The 20327-nt window shown below is 34.4% G+C and overlaps 1 protein-coding gene across 5 annotated transcripts in view; it reads right to left on the bottom strand.

Moving 5' to 3' along the window:
• HERC4 (HECT and RLD domain containing E3 ubiquitin protein ligase 4) overlaps positions 1–20327 on the bottom strand; it is a 137842-nt gene that overhangs the window by 114618 nt on the left and 2897 nt on the right. Inside the window, exon 1 of one of the 5 annotated variants that reach the window (XM_058298919.2) lies at positions 16322–16434. The exons of the other annotated variants lie outside the window; for them this stretch is intronic. Coding sequence (XP_058154902.1) covers positions 16322–16337 — 16 coding nt within the window. The 5' untranslated portion in view covers positions 16338–16434. Of the gene's footprint in view, positions 1–16321; positions 16435–20327 lie in introns of those variants that run through there. 5 annotated transcript variants of the gene reach the window in all.

Genomic DNA, 20327 nt, shown 5'->3' on the forward strand with positions numbered 1-20327 from the left:
ACTTTTTAAAAATGATCCTAGGGAAGCAGACTTGGCTCAATGGATAGAGCGTCCGCCTACCACATGGGAGGTCCACGGTTCAAACCCAGGGCCTCCTTGACCTGTGTGGAGCCAGCCCATGTGCAGTGCTGATGCACGCAAGGAGTACCCTGCCGTGCAGGGGTGTCCCCCACGTAGGGGAGCCCCAAGCACAAGGAGTGCACCCTGTAAGGAGAGCCGCCCAGCGCAAAAGAAAGTTCAGCCTGCCCAGGAGTGGTGCCACACACACGGAGAGCTGACGCAGCACGATGACAGAACAAAGAGACACAGATTCCCGGTGCTGCTGACAAGAATAGAAGGGGACACAGAGAAGAGACAACTGGGGCGGGGGAGAGGGGAAGGAGAGAGAAATAAATAAAAATAAATCTAAAAAAAAAAAAAATCTAAATATGCTCAAAGGGCTTAAGGGAAACATGAACAAAGACCTAAAAGAAAACAGGAAAACAAAAGATGAACACAAAGAGACTATCAATAAAGAGATGTAAACTATGAAAAGGAATCAAACAGTGGAAGGCCAACAGCAGACTGGAGACGGCAAAAGAATCAATGAACTTGAAGATAAAGACCACTGAAATCATCCAGTCTGAACAGAAAGATGAAAGAATATAAAAGTGAACAAAGCCTGAGGACCACCACCAAATGTTAGCCCTGTATTACCAAAATACCTATTTTGAAAAGGTATAACTACTTTGTAAATACATCATTAAAGAAACTCAATAAAGTTATACAACTTGTGAATAGTATTTCTTAATTAGCAAACTTTTCAGCCAACAAATACACATTAATAATTTCTCTGTGCAATTTTTTTCAATTAGCTTTTTTCCCAAATACTCATGAATAACCTCAACCATATTTCCCCAGTATGCAAGGAAGTCAGGGCAATGATATAGTAAGACATTTCACAAGTTAAATTCTGCTTGAACAAACAAATCAAGATGGCCTTAAAAAGTAGAGTCAGGGGAGTGGATGTGGCTCAAGCAATTAAGCGCCCACCTCCCACATGGGAGGTCCCAGGTTCAGTTCCCAGTGCCACCTAAAGAAGACAAACAATGAGCAGATATCAAGCAAAAACGAGTAGATGAGAAAAAAACAAAACAAGCAGACAACAAGCAAAAACAAATTAGCAGGGAGCAGATGTGGGTCGAGCACTGAGTGCCCACTTCCCACAAAGGAGGTCCCAAGTTCAGTTTCCAGTGCCTCTTAAGAAAAAAACAGACATCGAGCAAAAACAATGAGCAGACAAGAAAAAAAACAAGCAGACAACAAGCAAAAACAAATTAGCATGGAGCAGATGTGGCTCAAGCAGTTGAGTACCCACTTCCCAGTGCTCTTAAAGAAAAAAACAGACAGCAAGCAAAAAACAATGAGCAGACAACAAGCAAAAAAACCACAATGAGCAAAAACAACAAGGGCGCGATCTCAGGAGGGAGCAAAAAAGGTAGGGGGGAGTCAATAAAAGCAAGAATGGGGCGGAGAGTATGTGGCTCAAGCAGTTGAGGACCTGATTCCACGTGGGAGGCACTGGGTTCAGTTCCCAGTGCCTTCAAAAACCAAAAACACAAACAACAGCAAACATAATCAGGAGAACCCATGTGTGGCTCAGTGGTTGAGCACTGGCTTCCCACATATGAGGTCTGGGGTGCCCCAGTACCTCAAAAAAAAAAAAAAAAAAAGAATAAGGGGAAATAAATGAGCCCAGCAAAACAAACATACCAAAAAAAAAAAAAATTAGAAAACCCTGGTTCAATAAGGGTCTGGGTAGGAAAGACAAGCAAAACTGAAGGTATTCCAAATCTAACTGCTAACATTTACTAAGGGCTTCCCACATACCAAACACTGCTAACTCTATTAATGTGTTTATTTTTACTTACCAAGCTACACTGGCCTTTCAAGAATAACCACACCATGAGAAGAGGGTGGGATTAGGGGAACTAAATTCATTCCAATTTAGGAGGGATATGAAAATATAAGGAAGAGGACAGAAAACAAATGAAAAACTTACTAAGCAAGCTCATTAACAAGCAAATGATCATTAGAGTCAATTGTAAATCAGAAATAAAAAGGTCATCTATTTTTCAAAAAATGCATATTTTTTAAATGACAAAGGATTAACTATATTTTCAACTTTCATGTTTTAAAATATTCATATAAAATTTTTAAAATATCACTGTTCACATAAGCTCTTACAGCTCACAGTATTTCTCCTCAAGGAAAGAAAAGGAACATTTAGTTTGAGGGAGTCACAAAAAGTCAAAAATAACATGTGGAGGAGATTGCCTTGGGAAAGAAGAAAATGCATTCTTCAGAGATAGGAATAAAAACAGCGAAGACTGGAAAATGGATGTGCCCCAAGTGATAAAGCCTCCGCCTACCATAGGGGAAGACCCAGGTTCACTCTCTGGGGCCTCCTGGTGAAAAAGAAGAGAAAGCGTGCCCATGCAGCAAGCCAGTGCCCAAGTGGCAAGCTGAGTGCTCACGCAGTGAGCCAGTGCCCACACAGTGAGCTGAGTGCCCACCAAATGCCTGCGTGACGAGCCATGTGCCTGCATGACAAGCTGAGTGCCCGCGCATGGATCACACAGCAAGATGATGGCGCAACAGGGGAAAGATGACGGGGAGAGTCAAGGTGAAGCACAGCAGAGACCAGGAACTGAGGTGGCGCAACTGACAGGGAACCCCTCTCCACATCAGAGGTCCCCAGGATCGAATCCCGGTGAATCCTAGAGGAGAAAGATGAGAAGACAAGACAAAAAGAGAAATACAGAAGACCACACAGTGAATGGACACAGACGGCAAAAACAGCAGGATGGGGACCGGGGGGGGGGGGAATTAAATAAAAAATCAGCAAAGATAAAAGAGATGAAATATTCATCTTGTAATTACTGATGTCAGATTTTAAATACATCTCTAATAAGTTCTAGCTCGTCATTACTTCTGGTTCTTCTTCTGACACCTGCATCATTAAAATACACTACTTTTGAAAGTTTTGATGGCACATCATTTGGGGGGGAGAAAATGGCCATCTTCTTCCCTTCATAATTGCAAAGCATTTTCTTTTTCAGACTTATAAAAACCAATTAAAATGATCAACCTAATGATTTTTTCTTCATTTATACATTATCTATTTCCTTCCATTCACCTTTCTACACCCACCTGACTCTAGCACTTGTTCATTTACAAACCATATAAAGTAAATTCTACTGCATAAATGTCATAAAAGAATAAAGATTGCTATCTTTTTAGCAAAACAGGATAGGTTCATGTTCTTTTCGCAAAATACTACATATCAAGTCCTTCCTGTTGAATAACCAACGGAACAAGAATAACATCTTACTTTCCTTTGGGACCTTAGAAATATATTGTTCATTCAGTTCTCAAGTCTGTTTAAATTCAACTAGCATGTCATCATACCCAAGATTCTTACAATCTATTTTATTTCACAATCATTAAGAGTACACAGTGGTGTGCTCTCTATACACTCATCTTCTAAGTTGTCAAATAATTGTGAAATGTCTTCCTCTATCAATTTTTTTCTCTCTGCCATTATTGCCAGCAATGGAAAATTCTGACTGCTACAAAAAAATAAAAGTAAAGCTACAAAGATGGTGATTCCAGACTTATTTAAAATCTTTTTAAAAGATGATGTATAATACTCTGTATGATACTAAACAAAAACAAAAAGATACTAACTTCTTGACTATTTCATCATCCAGGAAATCCCATCATTCTTCCATTTTCTTATTAGTCTTTGTAATTTTCGTATTATTGGAAATTACTGGTAATGATAATTTCTAGCATAATGAAACTGCAAAATGTCTCAAGATAAAGGTAAACTAAGATCACTAAGACCCTACAATGTATCTTAAACTTATAAAAGGATCCTATGGGCCTATATAATAAAGGCAAAACAGAAATGAGTATTTTCTAGTTAAAAAAGAACAAAACACACATTTTCTTTGTTCTTTCAAGACTTAGAAGGAAGAAAGTTACAAAATACCAATCCTTATAAATAGAACATCTCAAAAAACACAATACAAAACAACAAAAACCTGGGTCCAATGGACTCTGAATAAGGTATAATGAGGGTTGAAATGTGGTAAACTTATATACTCTTAGATTGGGCTCTCCCATACAGAAAATGAGACATTCATGTCTCTTGTTCTTGACAGACACTGTAACAATCATGAGCAATTCAATGAATTAAATTTTTTAGCAAAATTAATTAAATGGAAAAAAGTTCTTTTCAAACATGATACTAAAAATTGTTTCCTCTATTTTACACAAGAATAATTCACCAGACATAGAAAGATCCTGATTCACCCTTATACCAGGGTCAATCATAATATAGAAAATAATCAGCTGGACCAATTTGCACAGGGGACTCAATCAAAGAATTTCAAAGCAAATTAGTTGCTTATGTAAGTTTAGGATGTAGTCAGAAAATCTAAATTCAATTCTGGGTTATGACCAGGCTGATTTAATAATTGTACATACAAACATAACTTTTAAGACAACCAATTACAAAATACACAATATGATCTATTTGGAATCTTTTGCTAAACAGGGTTTAAATCTGATAACACAGAATCATCAGTGACAATATGCTCTGAGAACCTTGTAAAAAAATAAAACTAACATTAAAAAAACGAGTTCTCCCTTGGGTATAAAGGTAATGCTATAAAAACATCATTAATAATACATACATAATTAGCATCTCCTGTAAGTTGTATCTTATTAAAAATTCTAAAACAGGGAAGTGGCTCAAGTGATTGGGCTCCCGTCTACCATGTCTATCATATGGAGGTCCAGGGTTCGATTTCTGGGGCCTCCTGATGAAGGCAAGCTGGCTGGAACAGAGTGCTGGCCCACACAGCAAGCTGGACCGAGCTGAGAGCTGGCACGCAGCAAGATGATGCAACAAAGAAAGACACAGAGAAGAGACAATAAGAGAAGCAGCAGACTAGGAAGCTGAGGTGGCACAAGAAACTGAGCACCTCTCCCCGACTCCAGAAGGTCTGAGGATCGGTTCCTGGTGCCAACTAAAGAGAAAACAAGCAGACAGAGAAGAATGCACAATAAATGGATAGAGAGAGCAGACAATGGGGGGAACAGGGGAGAAGAAAAAGAAAAAACTCTAAAACAGCTATCTGAGGGAAAATAAAAATATTACATGTTACTCTGTATTCTCTCTTATGTACAGACTTCAAAATCTTCTAAAAATCTTTTTAAAACATTCCTGTGAAGTTAACCAAATATTGCCATCCAAGTATTTACAGGTGATCCGCAGAAAATTAGCTTTTTCTGATTAATTCAGGCAAAAATAAACCTGATTTTGAAATTTAAAGTTTCTAGTTTACAATTAGATCATTTCCACACCAAAAAGTTTTCAAAAAAAGGGCAAAAGATGTATTCACAGAAAACTGACTAGACCCAATATCTTATTTTTGCACAGCAATTTGGCTGTATTATTACAATTCTAAACATTGTAACAGGAAACTTAAAAACAGTTAATAATAGTCATCTTCAGGATATGGAAAAAACTAGCTTTTACTTTTACATACATTTCTCTAACTTAAAAAAAAAACAAAACAAAATAAACACATGTATTATTATTATTCTGGTAATCAGAAAAAATAAAATATTTTTTTGGTTCTGTTTTTTTTAAGGCATAGTAAGTCCCCAAATGATAAGTGACCCTAAACACCACAGGAATAAATGTCCTATTTCCCAAGATCAAAACACTGGGAAAAAACTAATCTGGAGTGATAGATTTTCTTATCTAGGAAACAGAGGCAACAGTCAGTCAGATAATGCTTACCTTTAAAACAGTGATATACAGTTACATAAATGCTGCCCACAAATATCTACCCTCATGTTTCTGGAACTGGAAAAGCAAAAGAGCTAAACAAGTCAGGACTGGTGATGGAGATAAATTTCTGGCATCCAAATTTAAAACTCAAATGAGTTTTCTATAGTGAATGTTATCGAGGTCATATAATTACTGACATAGGGGTATACTTAGGTATAATGTGTTTTAAACACAACTAGTTTGAAAACCTATTTATGATCTTTCCAAAGGCAAAGAAAATATTTAAAGTTTAAAAAAAAAATCCATTTATAAATCAGGGACTGTTATAAAAGTATATTCCAATCCAGATCCAAGTCAATAACCTTAATTCTTAACATGGTCAGTGAGTTCCAAGAAGTTCTATGTGTATTTATAACAAAATAAAAGTTAAATAATACTTTTTTTTTTTTTAAAGATTTTATTTATTTATTTAATTCCCCCCCTCCCCTGGTTGTCTGTTCTTGGTGTCTATTTGCTGCGTCTTGTTTCTTTGTCCGCTTCTGTTGTCGTCAGCAGCACGGGAAGTGTGGGCGGCGCCATTCCTGGGCAGGCTGCTCTTTCTTTTCACGCTGGGCGGCTTTCCTCACGGGCGCACTCCTTGCGCGTGGGGCTCCCCCACGCGGGGGACACCCTTGCGTGGCACGGCACTCCTTGCGCGCATCAGCGCTGCGCATGGCCAGCTCCACACAGGTCAAGGAGGCCCGGGGTTTGAACCGCGGACCTCCCATATGGTAGACGGACGCCCTAACCACTGGGCCAAAGTCCGTTTCCCAATACTTTTTAACCTAAATAAAATTTGCACAACTATCAACGATTTATATTGAGAACAAAATTTTTGTTTTATGTTCAAGTTATGAAAACAGTATGAGGAGCAACAAGCACAGCTAGGATGATAAAAATGACAACACTGAGCTCAGAAGGAGTATCTTCTGTTAAATAGCTATTTTAAAGTAGCAGCATTTCAACTCTTTAATAAATGGTTAATGCTAAAAGAGCTTAAATTTCAAAATCCTTTGTCTACCATGCCTCAGTAGTTGCTAAAGATGTTTCCTCTTTAATAACTTAGAGCAAGGCAAAATACACATATTTAAGCCCATGTATAACACCATTTTTTTAAAAAAATATGCTACACAGAACTATAGTATATATGCAGAGAAGAGACCAGAGAGACATATATACACTAAAATTGTTAACACTAGTTATCTATAAATGGCTTTTTTCTTTTATTGCTCTTCAACTGTTCAATTTAACAATTGAACATGTAGCTGAGGTATTTTATTTTACAATTCTGGCTTTCTGAAGATGAGGACATTAATCACTTGTGATTAGTGAATAGCATCAATAAATAAATAAGATTGTATTGATTAACTTTTTTTATTTTAATTAATCAAACTGCTAATTTTGTTATAGATATAGCAAATAACCAAAACTACGTCACTTGAGGATACATTAGCTATATCTAAAGTGAAACTGTTTACTTTCACTTTTTAAAGGACCTCTAATATAATGCACATAAGATGACCACACAATATAATCTAAAACAAATTAAGAATTAAAGGAACAAAAAAAAGCATCAAAAAATAATTTTTATTCTCTAAACTTTTACCAATAATTACCAGTAGGAATTTGGATTGGTACAGCCCGAAGTCAAGAAAATATTTTAATGAGTTCCCTGATAAAATTAGTATGAATAACTTACATGTATTAAGTTGACAGCCCACAATAAAATAATGTTTATATGGATATACAACTAGATTAAGAAATTATTTATAACAGATATGTTCACAAGTTCCTCTTTTATACAGCTTATCTATCTACTGGTATACAGTTAAATAGTTTTATTATGTGCCTGGCACTGTGCTAAGCACTTTACTCATTTAATCTCATTTAATCCTCATAACACCATCAGGCAGGTGTACCACCATCACCATTTCACAGATAAAAGCAGCAAAGTTTAAACATTTCCCTACAATTGTCCTTTTGTTAGTAATATTTAAAAGTAACAAGGTGTTGTGTTTTTAATAACTTGATTTATTTCAAAATATACATATAATTTGATAAACCCTTAGGGTCTTACATTATTTTTCTTGAATAAAGGACTTTCTGGCTGTCTAGGAACAGCTGAAATTAACTTCCTTGAAGAGGAAAGGGAGAGATAAAGGTGAAATACAAAGATTTCAAGATAATATAGTTTTCAATCTAATATCTACTTTATTTTTACTTTTTAAAAACAATCAAGAATGAAATACTTAGGATACACTAGTATAGTTTTAAATTTTAAAAATTTGGTTATAATGTAGTTGATGGCCATCAAGCGCTTTAAAACAAAAGTCTATCTATAATCTTCCCTTCTGAAGGCACACCCAATTAAATACACTGAATATGTGCTCAGTCAACAAACTCCCAAGCTCCTCCAATGTATTCCTTCTATGTGCACCAATGTTTTTACTACAGTGATAAAGATGTATTTAAGAGAAGTTTCTAACCTCCAGCAGCTGATATGGTAGGGAAGATATTTATCCAAATAATTTTAAGGCAGCAATGCAATTTATTAATTTACTGCATGCCAGGTACTATGCTTGGTGCTATAAAAAAGGTGTTAACTTGAGTTCTCACAAGAGTGACCAGAGAATAATGAAAGAGATGGTACTTAAACTGGGCAAAATTCATGAGCTGGAAATGGAAATATGCCTTAGAAAGATTAACCCAGAATTAATAGGAAGGATGGACTGGAGCAGGGGTATCAGTAAGAAAGTTATTGGTGCACAGTTCTCACATAGACTAGTAAAAGACTAGAATGAAAACAGTTTTTTGATTGAGATAGGAGGAAACTAAAGGTCCAAAAATTTAAAGTAACTGGCTCAATGACATACATTTAGCCATTTGCAAAGGAAATGAAAAACTGAACATGAGAGTTCTTCAAAAAAGAACAGGATTTGGGAACTCCATCAGTGGGCAAAGAAATAGACCTAGGATCAAGCTAAAGTTTCAACCCAACTTAGTTTAAGAAGAAATAGCATTAAGAAGGAGGAGGAGCTATTTTTGTAGTTTGTTTCAGAGACAGAGAATTTGCTTACACTGCAATGGTTTCCATATAAAATATGTCTTTCTCTTCTCCACAATTAATTTTATTATCTCAGAAATAGGCATATTTGTCTTTCTTGATCTGCCATAGTCAAACACTGCATAAATGGTTGGCTATACTGTTTTATTAACAGCATATTTATACACTAGGTAAAAAATTTAGGCAGGTTGGTATGAAAGGAACCACAAATTCAAAATAAGAGCAGAAAGATGTGATAAAATGCATTTATTTTAAATTTCACAGTAAATATTTCAAGGTCAGTTCATCACTCTAGGAGGGACAGGGTTTAAGTATCTGCATAAGTACTATTTATTCAAATGTTTGTATTCCTCAAAGTATCAATACAGAAACTACACTTTCTAATTATTCATCAATAACTTTTTAAAAATTGACAAATCTAGCTTCAGTCATTTATAGACTTCTCACAAGAACAAAAAGAACGCATCTTTAATTCTTTTATTTTTCTATATATCCTTAAAGTCTGAAGGTGAAGGAATCCAGTTCATTTTACATCTTGCTCCAATACAGCATTACCTCTAAATATCACAAGATTTTTAAAATTTTAGCATCATCTTTAAATAAGAGCTCCAACAAGATAATTGAAGACTAAAGGTGGAAAAGTTCTTTCATGCCTAGGACAGTGTCTGGGACATAGTAGGAAGACACTCATTTAATGAATAAATGCCTAAACTTTAGTTGCAAATAAAAATATGTGTACTTTCTATCTGGAGGCAAATATGGAAACAGCTTTAATACCTAACTTTAGCATAAGGCAGACTATAAATTTAAATTCCCACTCTAATATTAATAGCTTTTTTCTTTTAAGCAAGCATTTATCGAGTACTCATCATATGCCAGGCACAGTTCTGTGCACTATACATGTTATCTCACTTAATCCTTACAACCACCCTAGGAGTTTGACATAATTATCTTAAGTTTCCAGGGGAGAAAATGTTGACACAGACAGGCTAATAAGCAACATGCCCAAGATAGCACAGCTAATAAGCAACAGAGCCAGAATTTGTAACCAGGCACTCTTAATTCCTGAGCCTATCCTTCATATATATATTTAAACAGGTAATATATTTACATGGTTCTAAAAAAGGTATGCAATGAAAAGTCTACCTACCATCCATGTCCTCCATCAATCTAATTCCTATTCCTTCTCTTCCCACATCTGCACCAAAAGTAACCACACTGTTAATAGTTGTGTGTATCCCTGCAAGGGTTTTTCTTAAATATATCTATAAATAAATATAAATTTTCCGATTTTTTTACCCAAAATATGGCTTTCTATACAATGTTCTGCATCTTGCTCTTTTTACTTAATCTTTCTTACAGATCTTTCCATATCACTGCACAAAGAATTCCTTCATGCTTTTCATAGCTAAAAACATTACACTGGGTGAACCACAATTTATTTTACCAGTTCCCAATTGACAGAAAATAAGGTTATTTCTAATCTTTTGCTATTATAAACAATGTCACAATTTAAAACCCTGTACAAGCATCCTTTGAACAAGTATACCTATCATGTAATTTCCCAAAAATGGAATTCCTTAGATAAAGGATATATGCATTTGTAATTCTGACATATGCTACCAAATTACTCTCTGTAGAGGTTTATCAGTTTATGCTAACACCAACAATATATGAATACATGTTTCCTGATAGTGTTGCCAACAGTGTTATCAACCTAAAGGATTTTTGTTAAACTGGTAAGAAAAATAAACGGTGCCGGGAAGCAGCTGTGGCTCAATCAGTTGGGCTCCCGTCTACCATATGGGAGGTCCTGGGTTCGTGTAGCAGGGCCTCCTTGTGAAGGCAGGCTGATCCACACGTCACTGAGTGCCGCCAGGCCCAGAAGCACCACAGAGAGCTGACTCAGCAAGGTGATGTAACAAAAAGGGAGACAAGCAAAAACTCAGAAGAACGCACAGCAAATGGACAGAGAGCAGACAGCAAGGGCTAAGGGGAATAAAAATAAATAAATGTAAACTTTAAAAAAAAAAAATGAACAGTACCTCAGTGTAGTTTTACATTCTCTTAAAATGAATGTGGTTGAAGAGCCTTTCATTTAAAAGTCATTAATATTTCCTTTTCTGTAAACTGTTCATATATTTTGCCCACTTTGCAACTGGACTGTTTCTTTCTCAAGTTCTAGGAGTGTTTTATATCAGGGAGATTAGCCCTTTGTAATGTGAGTCAAGTATTTTATAATTTGTCTTTTAACTTTGTTTACAGTGATTCCTGCCTAGCAAGATTTTTATTTTTATGTAGTTTTTTTAATCTATCCTTTCTTCTATGCATTTCACATTTCAGTTAGAAAGTCTCTCCTTACACAAAAATAATAAATGAATTTATCCATGTTTCCTTCAAATACATTTATTATTATTGTTTTTGCATTTAAACATTTGATCGAATTGGCCCTGCCACTTATTCCTTGAATACTCCCCCACGTAAATCTTTTCCCTATTGGTTTAAGAGGATTTGGGTCTATGTCTGGTCTTTATATTGTTTTACAGGTCTACCTGTCAATTTGTGAGCCAGTTCTAGTTAGGTTTTAAAATTAAAATATATTAATATTCAGTTTAATATATTACTGCTTTTCAGTTTTCCAGTCTGTTTTGCCCATATGAACTTTAGAATCCATTTTTCTAGCTGTCCAAAGAACAAACTGGTATTTTAATTAGGATCACATTAAATTTCACACTAATTTAGAGAAAACTGACATCTTTATGATGTTGAGGGTTCCTTTCCACAAATATGATTTCTATTTGTCCAAGTTTTTTATGAGCTTTAGTAATGCTTCAAGTCTTCATATAGGCCTTGCACATTTCTAATTAGTTAATTCCTGGGTTAGTTTATCTTTTGTCTAGCTATATAAACGGTGCCTTTTGTTCCACTGTTCTTCTAATTGGTTCTTACCACCACTAATTTTTAGTTTTTACTTTGAGCAAGTTATTTAACTTTCGTTTTATTTTCTTCACTTTTAACATTGTTCTAATATATACTCTGAAGAGTAGCAGTGCAATTTTTGCATAATGCATATGGGATTTAGCACAGTACCTGGCACATAATGGTGGTTGCCCATACTTTTTTTTAACAAATCAATTTTATTGGCACATAATAAAGCATAAATTCATCCAAAGCGTACACTCAATGGTATTTGATGTAATCACATATTTGTGCATTCATCACTTCAATCATTCGTAGAGCACTTTCATTATTCCAATAATAACAAAAAAAACCCAAAACTTTTCACCTCTTAATCTTTCTACGCTTCCCTGGGTAGACATAGCTGCTATTCTTCTTCTCTGCCCATTATTTTTAAATTTCAGCATTCTAATATCTAAATAAGAATGTTCTAAATATTATTTATTAAATGTATTTCCAATTATGAGGAGTATATCTTTCTTCCCCCAATACACTGCCATACCAATTTCTTCATTTTCCCTTTCCCCCTTACTCCCAATTGCAACTGCAGAAAATATATAATATAAATATTTGGGGATCAATTGTGGGAAGCAATCTAAGCTCTTATCTATTATCATGCCATCCTAAAAGAAAACAAAAAAGTCACAAACTTCCAATGATTTATAGGTAAAGTAGCTAAACTTCCTCCAATTGTTTTCAGATACTCTTAATTCTGCTCCTTAGGCCCTCTTGTCTGTTTTAACTTACCCTGTTTTTTCCCCCCACTTCCATTTCCCTTTCACAGATGCAACAGCATTATCTCAAAGGGCATATTTCCCAGGACCTCTTGCCTATACTGCCAGCACATATTCAATTTATAGTTACAAATATTTCAGCCACTAGTGGACTCAAAAGCAACCTCTATGTGACTACATCTTTGCAACTTCAAAAGCTTCCTTATGAAGTCAAACATATTAACAGGCTTGTGTCAACTAATAAGAATAAGCTAATGAACCTATTAAGAAAATTAAATAAGCCAGCTATCAGATGGTTCCACTTAAACAGATGTTTCAATTTTATCTACATAAAAAAATTTTAAGTTTATAAGACAGATGAACTAGAGTAGGCAATCATTTAGGTCACCTTAAATTTATACCAGGTACTTTAAACAGTTTCCCAAAGGCATAAAGTATTATTATTAATTACTTGATAGGTTGGAACCAGGAAGAAATTTTCAGCTGGAATATTAGCCTACTTATTTTTTGTTTTGTTTTGACTACTTTTTTTTTAATTAGAAAAGTTGTGAGTTTACAAAATAATCATGCATAGCATGGAGGATGATCCCCATACACCACCCCACCACACCTGCATTGTTGTGGAACATCTATTACAAATGATGAAAGAATATAATCAAAATATTAATACTGGCCTATTTGGAAATGAAGATAAAACAAAACTGGAAATCAAACATTTCATGCCTTTAGCCCTGATCTCTCCTCTTTGTTCATGAATTTCTTACTGTTATCAAATTCAAAACAAAATTCACCTCATCAGAATCTTTTATTTCTTCTCCTAAAAAAAAAGTTAACATTCCTTCTCTTCCTGGGTTTCCTATTTCTATTAATTGATCCACCTAGGATTATCCCTGGCTTCTCCCATTACCCTTACATTTCTACCATCTGGCTACCAAAGCCTGTCCATTTGTTCTCCTCCCTAATCTCTCCTTGATCTACTTGGTTCCCTCTCTGTTTTAAAGGACTACTATCATGGCCTAATTAATTTCTTTACCTCCAAATTTTGTCCCCTTAACCCCTCCTTTATAAAAACCCTTGATAATTACAAACTATCAATGGATATTAACCAAAATAAATTCAAGTTCCTTAATTTAAGTCTTTAATCTCACCTCAATTTTACCTAGCCATCTTGGCTCCCTATTCGCAGACATTTCAGTTAACAAGACTACTGTTTCCTAAATCAACCTCAAACTTGCCTATCCCCATTTGAACTAATTTACCTAAAAAGCTCTCTGCTTCATTCACTCCTCATAGAAATTCTATATATTCTTTCCAGTTCATGTTATTTCCACCAAAGAAGTTCCTCTACAATCTATTCCATTCCAAATGGTTATACTGCCCATCTTTATATAACTCTCTATTTATGCACCTTACAACACTTAGCACATTTTTGTACATTCTATTTATTTGTGCACTTGTTTTATCATTCCTACCAGATTTGTAAATGGTATTCCCCATATTGTACTCAAAATCTTGTCAAATGAATATCTTTAAAACTTTCATTTAAAAATATCTTATGAGCACATCAACTTTGTAAAGTGAGGCACAACTGTGCTTAAATTTTTAAAAATAAATGCAATTATTGTTCCTTCTTGGTTTCCTAAAATTAAAGACATTCTTTTTCCTAAAGAAACAAACAGATGCAAACAAAGATTAAATTGATGTTATATTCATGGCAGCATCACTTAAAACAAAAATCGGGAAATAAATTCAAAAGAATAGGAAAACAAATCTTGGTACATCCAAATAGCCTTAAACAGTATTTTAAAATATGGAAAAATACTTACTAAATTACTAGCCAAATATTATTGAAAAAAAGCTAAGATACAAGAATATGTTCCCAATCTGAAATCAGAAACATAAACATGAGTATAGAAAAAGACCGGAGAAATAAAAGTATTTATCTGTGCATGACTGCATTATAGCTGCTTTTTCACTTTTATTTTCCAAGTTCTCTATCAAGGACATGCAATACTTTCATAATTAGAAAAAGTTATGGAAAACTAAAAAGATATTCTTCTTTCAGAATACTGATGATTCCTAGCAAAGGAACGAAATGAGACTAAACATGGATATTAACAAAGAAATTATTTGGATATTTAAAATAATATATGAAAAACACACTACTTAAGGATTCTAGAATGTTTTCTTTATGGCCAAGAAAGACTAAATTTCTGCCACACTAGAAATGAAGATGAAAGGGCAATTCCAGGTAAACAAAAATTGTGGTTTAAAGAATGAGCCACGAAAATTCAAGAAATTTCCCTTTTAACAAAAGCAACTCCAATCAATTTTTTGTATAATTACACACAGAACAGGGTTTTCTTGCATGTAAATTATCACACTTCATTAAGATATAAAATTAATTCTTGCCTTTTTATTCCATCAGCATGAAAAAAAAGTTCAGAAAAGTTGAGATAAACCACAAGCTCTTTAATATAGTTTATGAATACTACCTCCCCCTTTCTACTGACACAAACCTAGCCCAAATAAACCTTTATAATAACATCCGTATATATACACACACACATATATATATACACACACACACACACATATTTCTTTTTTTTTTCCCCCTCCAGGAGGTACTAGGGATTGAACCCAGGACTTCATACATGGGAAGCAGTGGCTCAACCATGAGCTATTCCTGCTCCCCTGAATACATTTATATTACATTTTCTTTAATGTATATCCCAATTATCAGATATACTTTAGAGCAAAGGAGAAATAACTATCTATGAAGTGTCTTTTGATGATTTTATTTCGTCAAAGCAAGTTGAAAAATACACTGGGTTCCTGAGAAATGACGTTTAACAAGTGCACTACATTTGTATGGTATCAGGGACATAGAACCCTAAGAGTCCCTAATAAGAATAAGATGGAAACTAGACCACCTAGGCTGCCAATCCGCAACAAGAATCCTCGGTAATTACCAAACCTGTGAAATCTAAATTTACCATACTCCTGTTCTTTTAAGTACAAGGCTCATTTCCAATCAGTGAAACACAGTGACATGCTAAACACAAAGAAAAAAATCATTGGTTCCAAGTCCTTTAAAAGAAGACTCCATTTGCTCCGATCAGGCATCTACTACTATTAAGTCTTCTTGTGGGTTACGTGTTTAATAAAGCATTCACCAAACCAATGCATCCTACAGAAAGACACATGACAGACTTAACCCAACATAACTAATCAAGCCACCAAATCAATTATTCATGGCCATTAGTATGTTCCTTGGATAGTAGCACAAAATAGCAGTTAGACAACAAAAGAATGCAGAATATGATATATAACAAAGGAAAAAGAAAAGACTGGGTATTACTATAGTAAATTTTTGTTGGTTTGCTTAAATATTCTTCATACCACACAGGGTTATTATGAAGTACCAAAGTGGTATCACAATGCAAGCATCTTGGTAAAGTAATTCTTTCAATAGGCCATCAAGTAGAATATCAAGAAAACAATCTGCATTAGTATCTGATCTGCCTCAGACAGAAGATATTATTTTAAGTAATTCTAAACATTAATATAGTGAATAAGGTAGGAGACTGGTAGACTCAAACTTTCAGACTCAATTTACACCTGTTCACCAGTCACCTGCTTTGACTGTTTTGTCAACTGTTTTGACAAGTTACTTACCAACTTGTGCTGCCATTTCTCCGTAAATTTATCCCCTAAGATGAGGATAATTCTTGCAAATTGTGTCACAAGCATTTTGAAAGGAACCATGAGTTATTGTGTAATGCTCTTGAAATTCCTCAGATGTAGGTCCTACACAAAGTAAAGTATTATTATACATCTCTCTAACAGTAGTCATCTGTTTGCATTATGATTTTTTCCTATCTTTGACAAAGGGATTCTTGGATACTAGCCTTTCTCAAAGTAAAACTTCCAAAGCAAGCCTCCATTCCTGACCCAAGTAATTACTTTTTCAAGTCTTCATATAGTCCACATCTTTCTCTTCCTTAGAAGGTATCGTGAAAATTAGAAGTTTATAAAACATAAAGAGCTTCTTTGGTCTCATATGCTTTGGTTTAATGAGAAATATTCGGGGAGATTTTGTATTTATATTCCACTCAAGTGAATAATTTTATTTCCCATATTTATACATTAATTTCACATATTTTTCTAATTTAAATTATATTTTAAGGAACAGTTTGTTTAAAGATTCATGCTTTAAGAACAGATAGAACAGGTCAGAAAATGAAGAAGCAGAAAGACAAGCAAGTAATTGCTGCTATGTGACCAAAATGCAAACGACCCATTTTGGGATACAGGAAACAAAATCAATGCTCATCATCTTCATATAGTTGAGAATAAGCTATAATAAATTTTATTACAACAGTCAAACTTTATTCTACTGTTAGCTTTGCTAATGTTTTTGTTCAAAACATACTATATGTATTTGAATTTTTTAATTCATGTTGGTACAATATTACATCTTGAAAATAGAACTCTTCAAGTTTTCTATTTGGTTCCCAAAATGGCCTTTACGGGGGAAAAAAAATAAAACATGGGGTCTTCATTGTGTAACTTGAGTTATAAAATGGTAATTTTTAAAAGTTGGGTTTTGTTGTTGGTTTTTTTTAGTCCTCAGAATTACATAAAATACTGATGGGAAAACTAGTTTCCTCCTAGGTGAACAAACATTCTTCTACCCTCCCAATATGGTTGGGGAAAAGTTTTGTGGGATAAAGGTTAAAACATAGGCTTTTGAGTGGTCTCAACATGTGGTAGCCTAGTGACTTTGTTAGTCTCAATCTCTTTAAGCTTCAATTTTCTCATCTGTAAAACAGGGACCATAATGTGGCCTCACTATCATACAAGATTGTTGTGAGGATTAAATGAGACAATCTATGTGAAAGAACTTTGTAAACTACAAAAAGTCATTTTTTAACAAAACAATACCAAATTATTTACAAATTACAGTCATAAAATATATTAGTACTATTTCTAACATAAATGAAAGCAGATGTGCAAAACATACAATTAAGACCATGGTCACCAAATTATACCCATGACTGGACATACAGTGAATAAAGAATCTTTGTAAGAAAAATACGCTTCCCTAAGAGTTATCTTAAAATCTTCAGAAATAAATTTTGTAATAAGGTATAAAAAGTAGAAGTTCATTTACATGGACTAGTCAAGCATATTAAAGAAAAACCGAAAATGAGAGCCACTTGTTACAAAGTATCAAAAGTTCTTATGAAGGAAAAATACATAAACAAAAGTGAAATAAAAGTTCACTTCTTTGGAAATGATACAGAAAGAAATAGTAGTGAGGGCAAGGGGCATATATATATATACAAGAGAGCAGAAATGAGAATGGACATGATCTGCACTCTTCGTATAATAAAGGACATCAGCTGAACTTTCCTATATGATTACTAAAATGTCCAGAATGGAAACCCTCTCCCAATAGGACACAGGTCAAATCTGTTTACTATGCTGTAAGGTCAAGTACTACAGTAACTTCTCATGACTCTCAAGAGTAACATCCTTTATGAATGAAACCACCTTCTCTCCTACTCCTTATTAGTTACAAACTACTTAATCGGCTTATAAAACCAATCTCTGAGGAAAATTTCTTAGCTCCCTCCTTTGTGTGCTTTGTCACAGGTTTAAAGCTCTGATGAAGTAAACTATGTTATTACATGGTCCTAGAAATACAACCAATACAAGCCAACTCATTCAATCACCAGAAAAGCCAATTAAATAAAATCTAACACACCCTTATCCTCTAATCCCATCTTCAAGCCCACAAATTAAATTTAAAAAAGCATTTGGGAAGGAGCACATTTAAATTAAGGAATTATTTCAAATTGAAATAATTTTGGTTAAAAACATTATTAAGGTTTACCACTCAAGCATTTAAATCAAGACTGAGGTTAAAAGATGACAATCCTATCAAAACTACCTCTCCTTAAACTTGTAGTTTCTCCTACCTCTGTAACACAGGTACACTTCAATATATCATCGACCCTATAAAAGCTTTTCTCATGATCAGGATCCCCTCCTATAAAACCAAGCAATTCCAGCTATAGACTTATTTTCTGTCTATTTACACGATCACTGACTGAATAATTCTAAGACTCCATGTTACCCCAAGATATTTAATTTTATCCCATAATGGTATTTCCCATCATTTAAGTTCCCTAGGCTCAAAGTACATACCACAACACGTCAAATTTCAATGGTCTCCAGTTGTTTAATCTATGCATGCCTTAACTCCCAACCCAGGTTCCAAATTCCTCAAAGCCCGAGTCCATGCTTTCATTTCTTTTCTATTCCATTGACTGTGGAATACCACGGTGGGTAAAAAGATCCTAAAGAGTTATCATAAATTAGGAAACCCACCCTCTCAGATTTATATGACCAAATGAGCTTCCAGGATGAATCAATAGGATGATACAGATGTCACAATGCAATCATCACAATGTCAACATGACCATGAAGAGGCATCTCCTAGCTAAGTTTCTCAGAATCTCACCTTTAGATTCAGAAAACTGTTCCTGGCACTATAATCATTAAACTATTAGTGCACAGTGTCTATCCTTGTCCTGGACACAGAACATGTGTTTAATAACATTTAAAAATTTAAACCTTAATAAACTTTAGTAACTATACTGGCAATTTCTATGTACCAGTTTTGTACTTTCTAATTGCCCTCAAAAGCTCCTAAAGCAATACAAAAAGATGTTTATTTCTATGGGACATGTAAGTACAAAGAATAGCAGTAGTCCTCAGGCCATGGAAATCTCAACCTAAGGCAGCATTCTAAACTAAGTAAAAAAGGTAAACCCGCCCACCTGCCTCTGAAGCAGAGATCACACTCAAATGCTTCTCAGTAAATTGACATTTGTTTCCACCAACATCACCACATCAATGCTTGAGATTATGAAAATCTGACTGAATTCCAGAAAATACACTTAGCTGCCATTTACCTTGGGTGGGTTCTACAATAATTAAACCTACTGTATTAAGTATCACTACCATTCAGCCAATAAAAATTAAATTACAAATTAAGGCAGAAGAACAGATTAAGACTCACCATAAAGGTTGAAAACTATACAAGATTTACAAACTAGAAGAGTGACGTCTGCCATGGTAGTGAGATGGTATGAAAGATGAAACATGCCTTAATTTAATGCATTAATTTTGATAGCTACATTAATCTCTCAAAAGTAGAATAGAAACCACTTAAGGAAGTTACAGAAAAAACTGCTACAGAAAATATTTAATTGTCCTTGTTAAAATTAAAAGAGATCAATATAGCTACATTCTTGAATCTGAATTTACTACCTTACCAGTCTTATCTGAATTAACTTTTATTTACCAAAACCGAAAGCAAAATTCATATACTATTTCTAAATGTGGTAGTAGTTTATTTTAAAATATGTACATCCAGGAAAAACAGTAGATGAAATGTGACTAAATTCCTCAAAATTCTCATTACTCTAAAAATTATTTTAAATTTGGCTTGTATGGCTAATGGGGACATCTCATATTCACAAATTCTTTAACAGGTATTGCTGCTACTCAAGAGAAGGTAGTTCCAACGCAGCCAAATACAATTACATATTTAAAATAATACAGTAGGGAAAAATCAAAGAATTAACATCTATTTAAGCAAAAAGTAAAA

This window comes from Dasypus novemcinctus, chromosome 6 (assembly GCF_030445035.2).
Source record: "Dasypus novemcinctus isolate mDasNov1 chromosome 6, mDasNov1.1.hap2, whole genome shotgun sequence".
Lineage (NCBI taxonomy): Eukaryota > Metazoa > Chordata > Mammalia > Cingulata > Dasypodidae > Dasypus > Dasypus novemcinctus.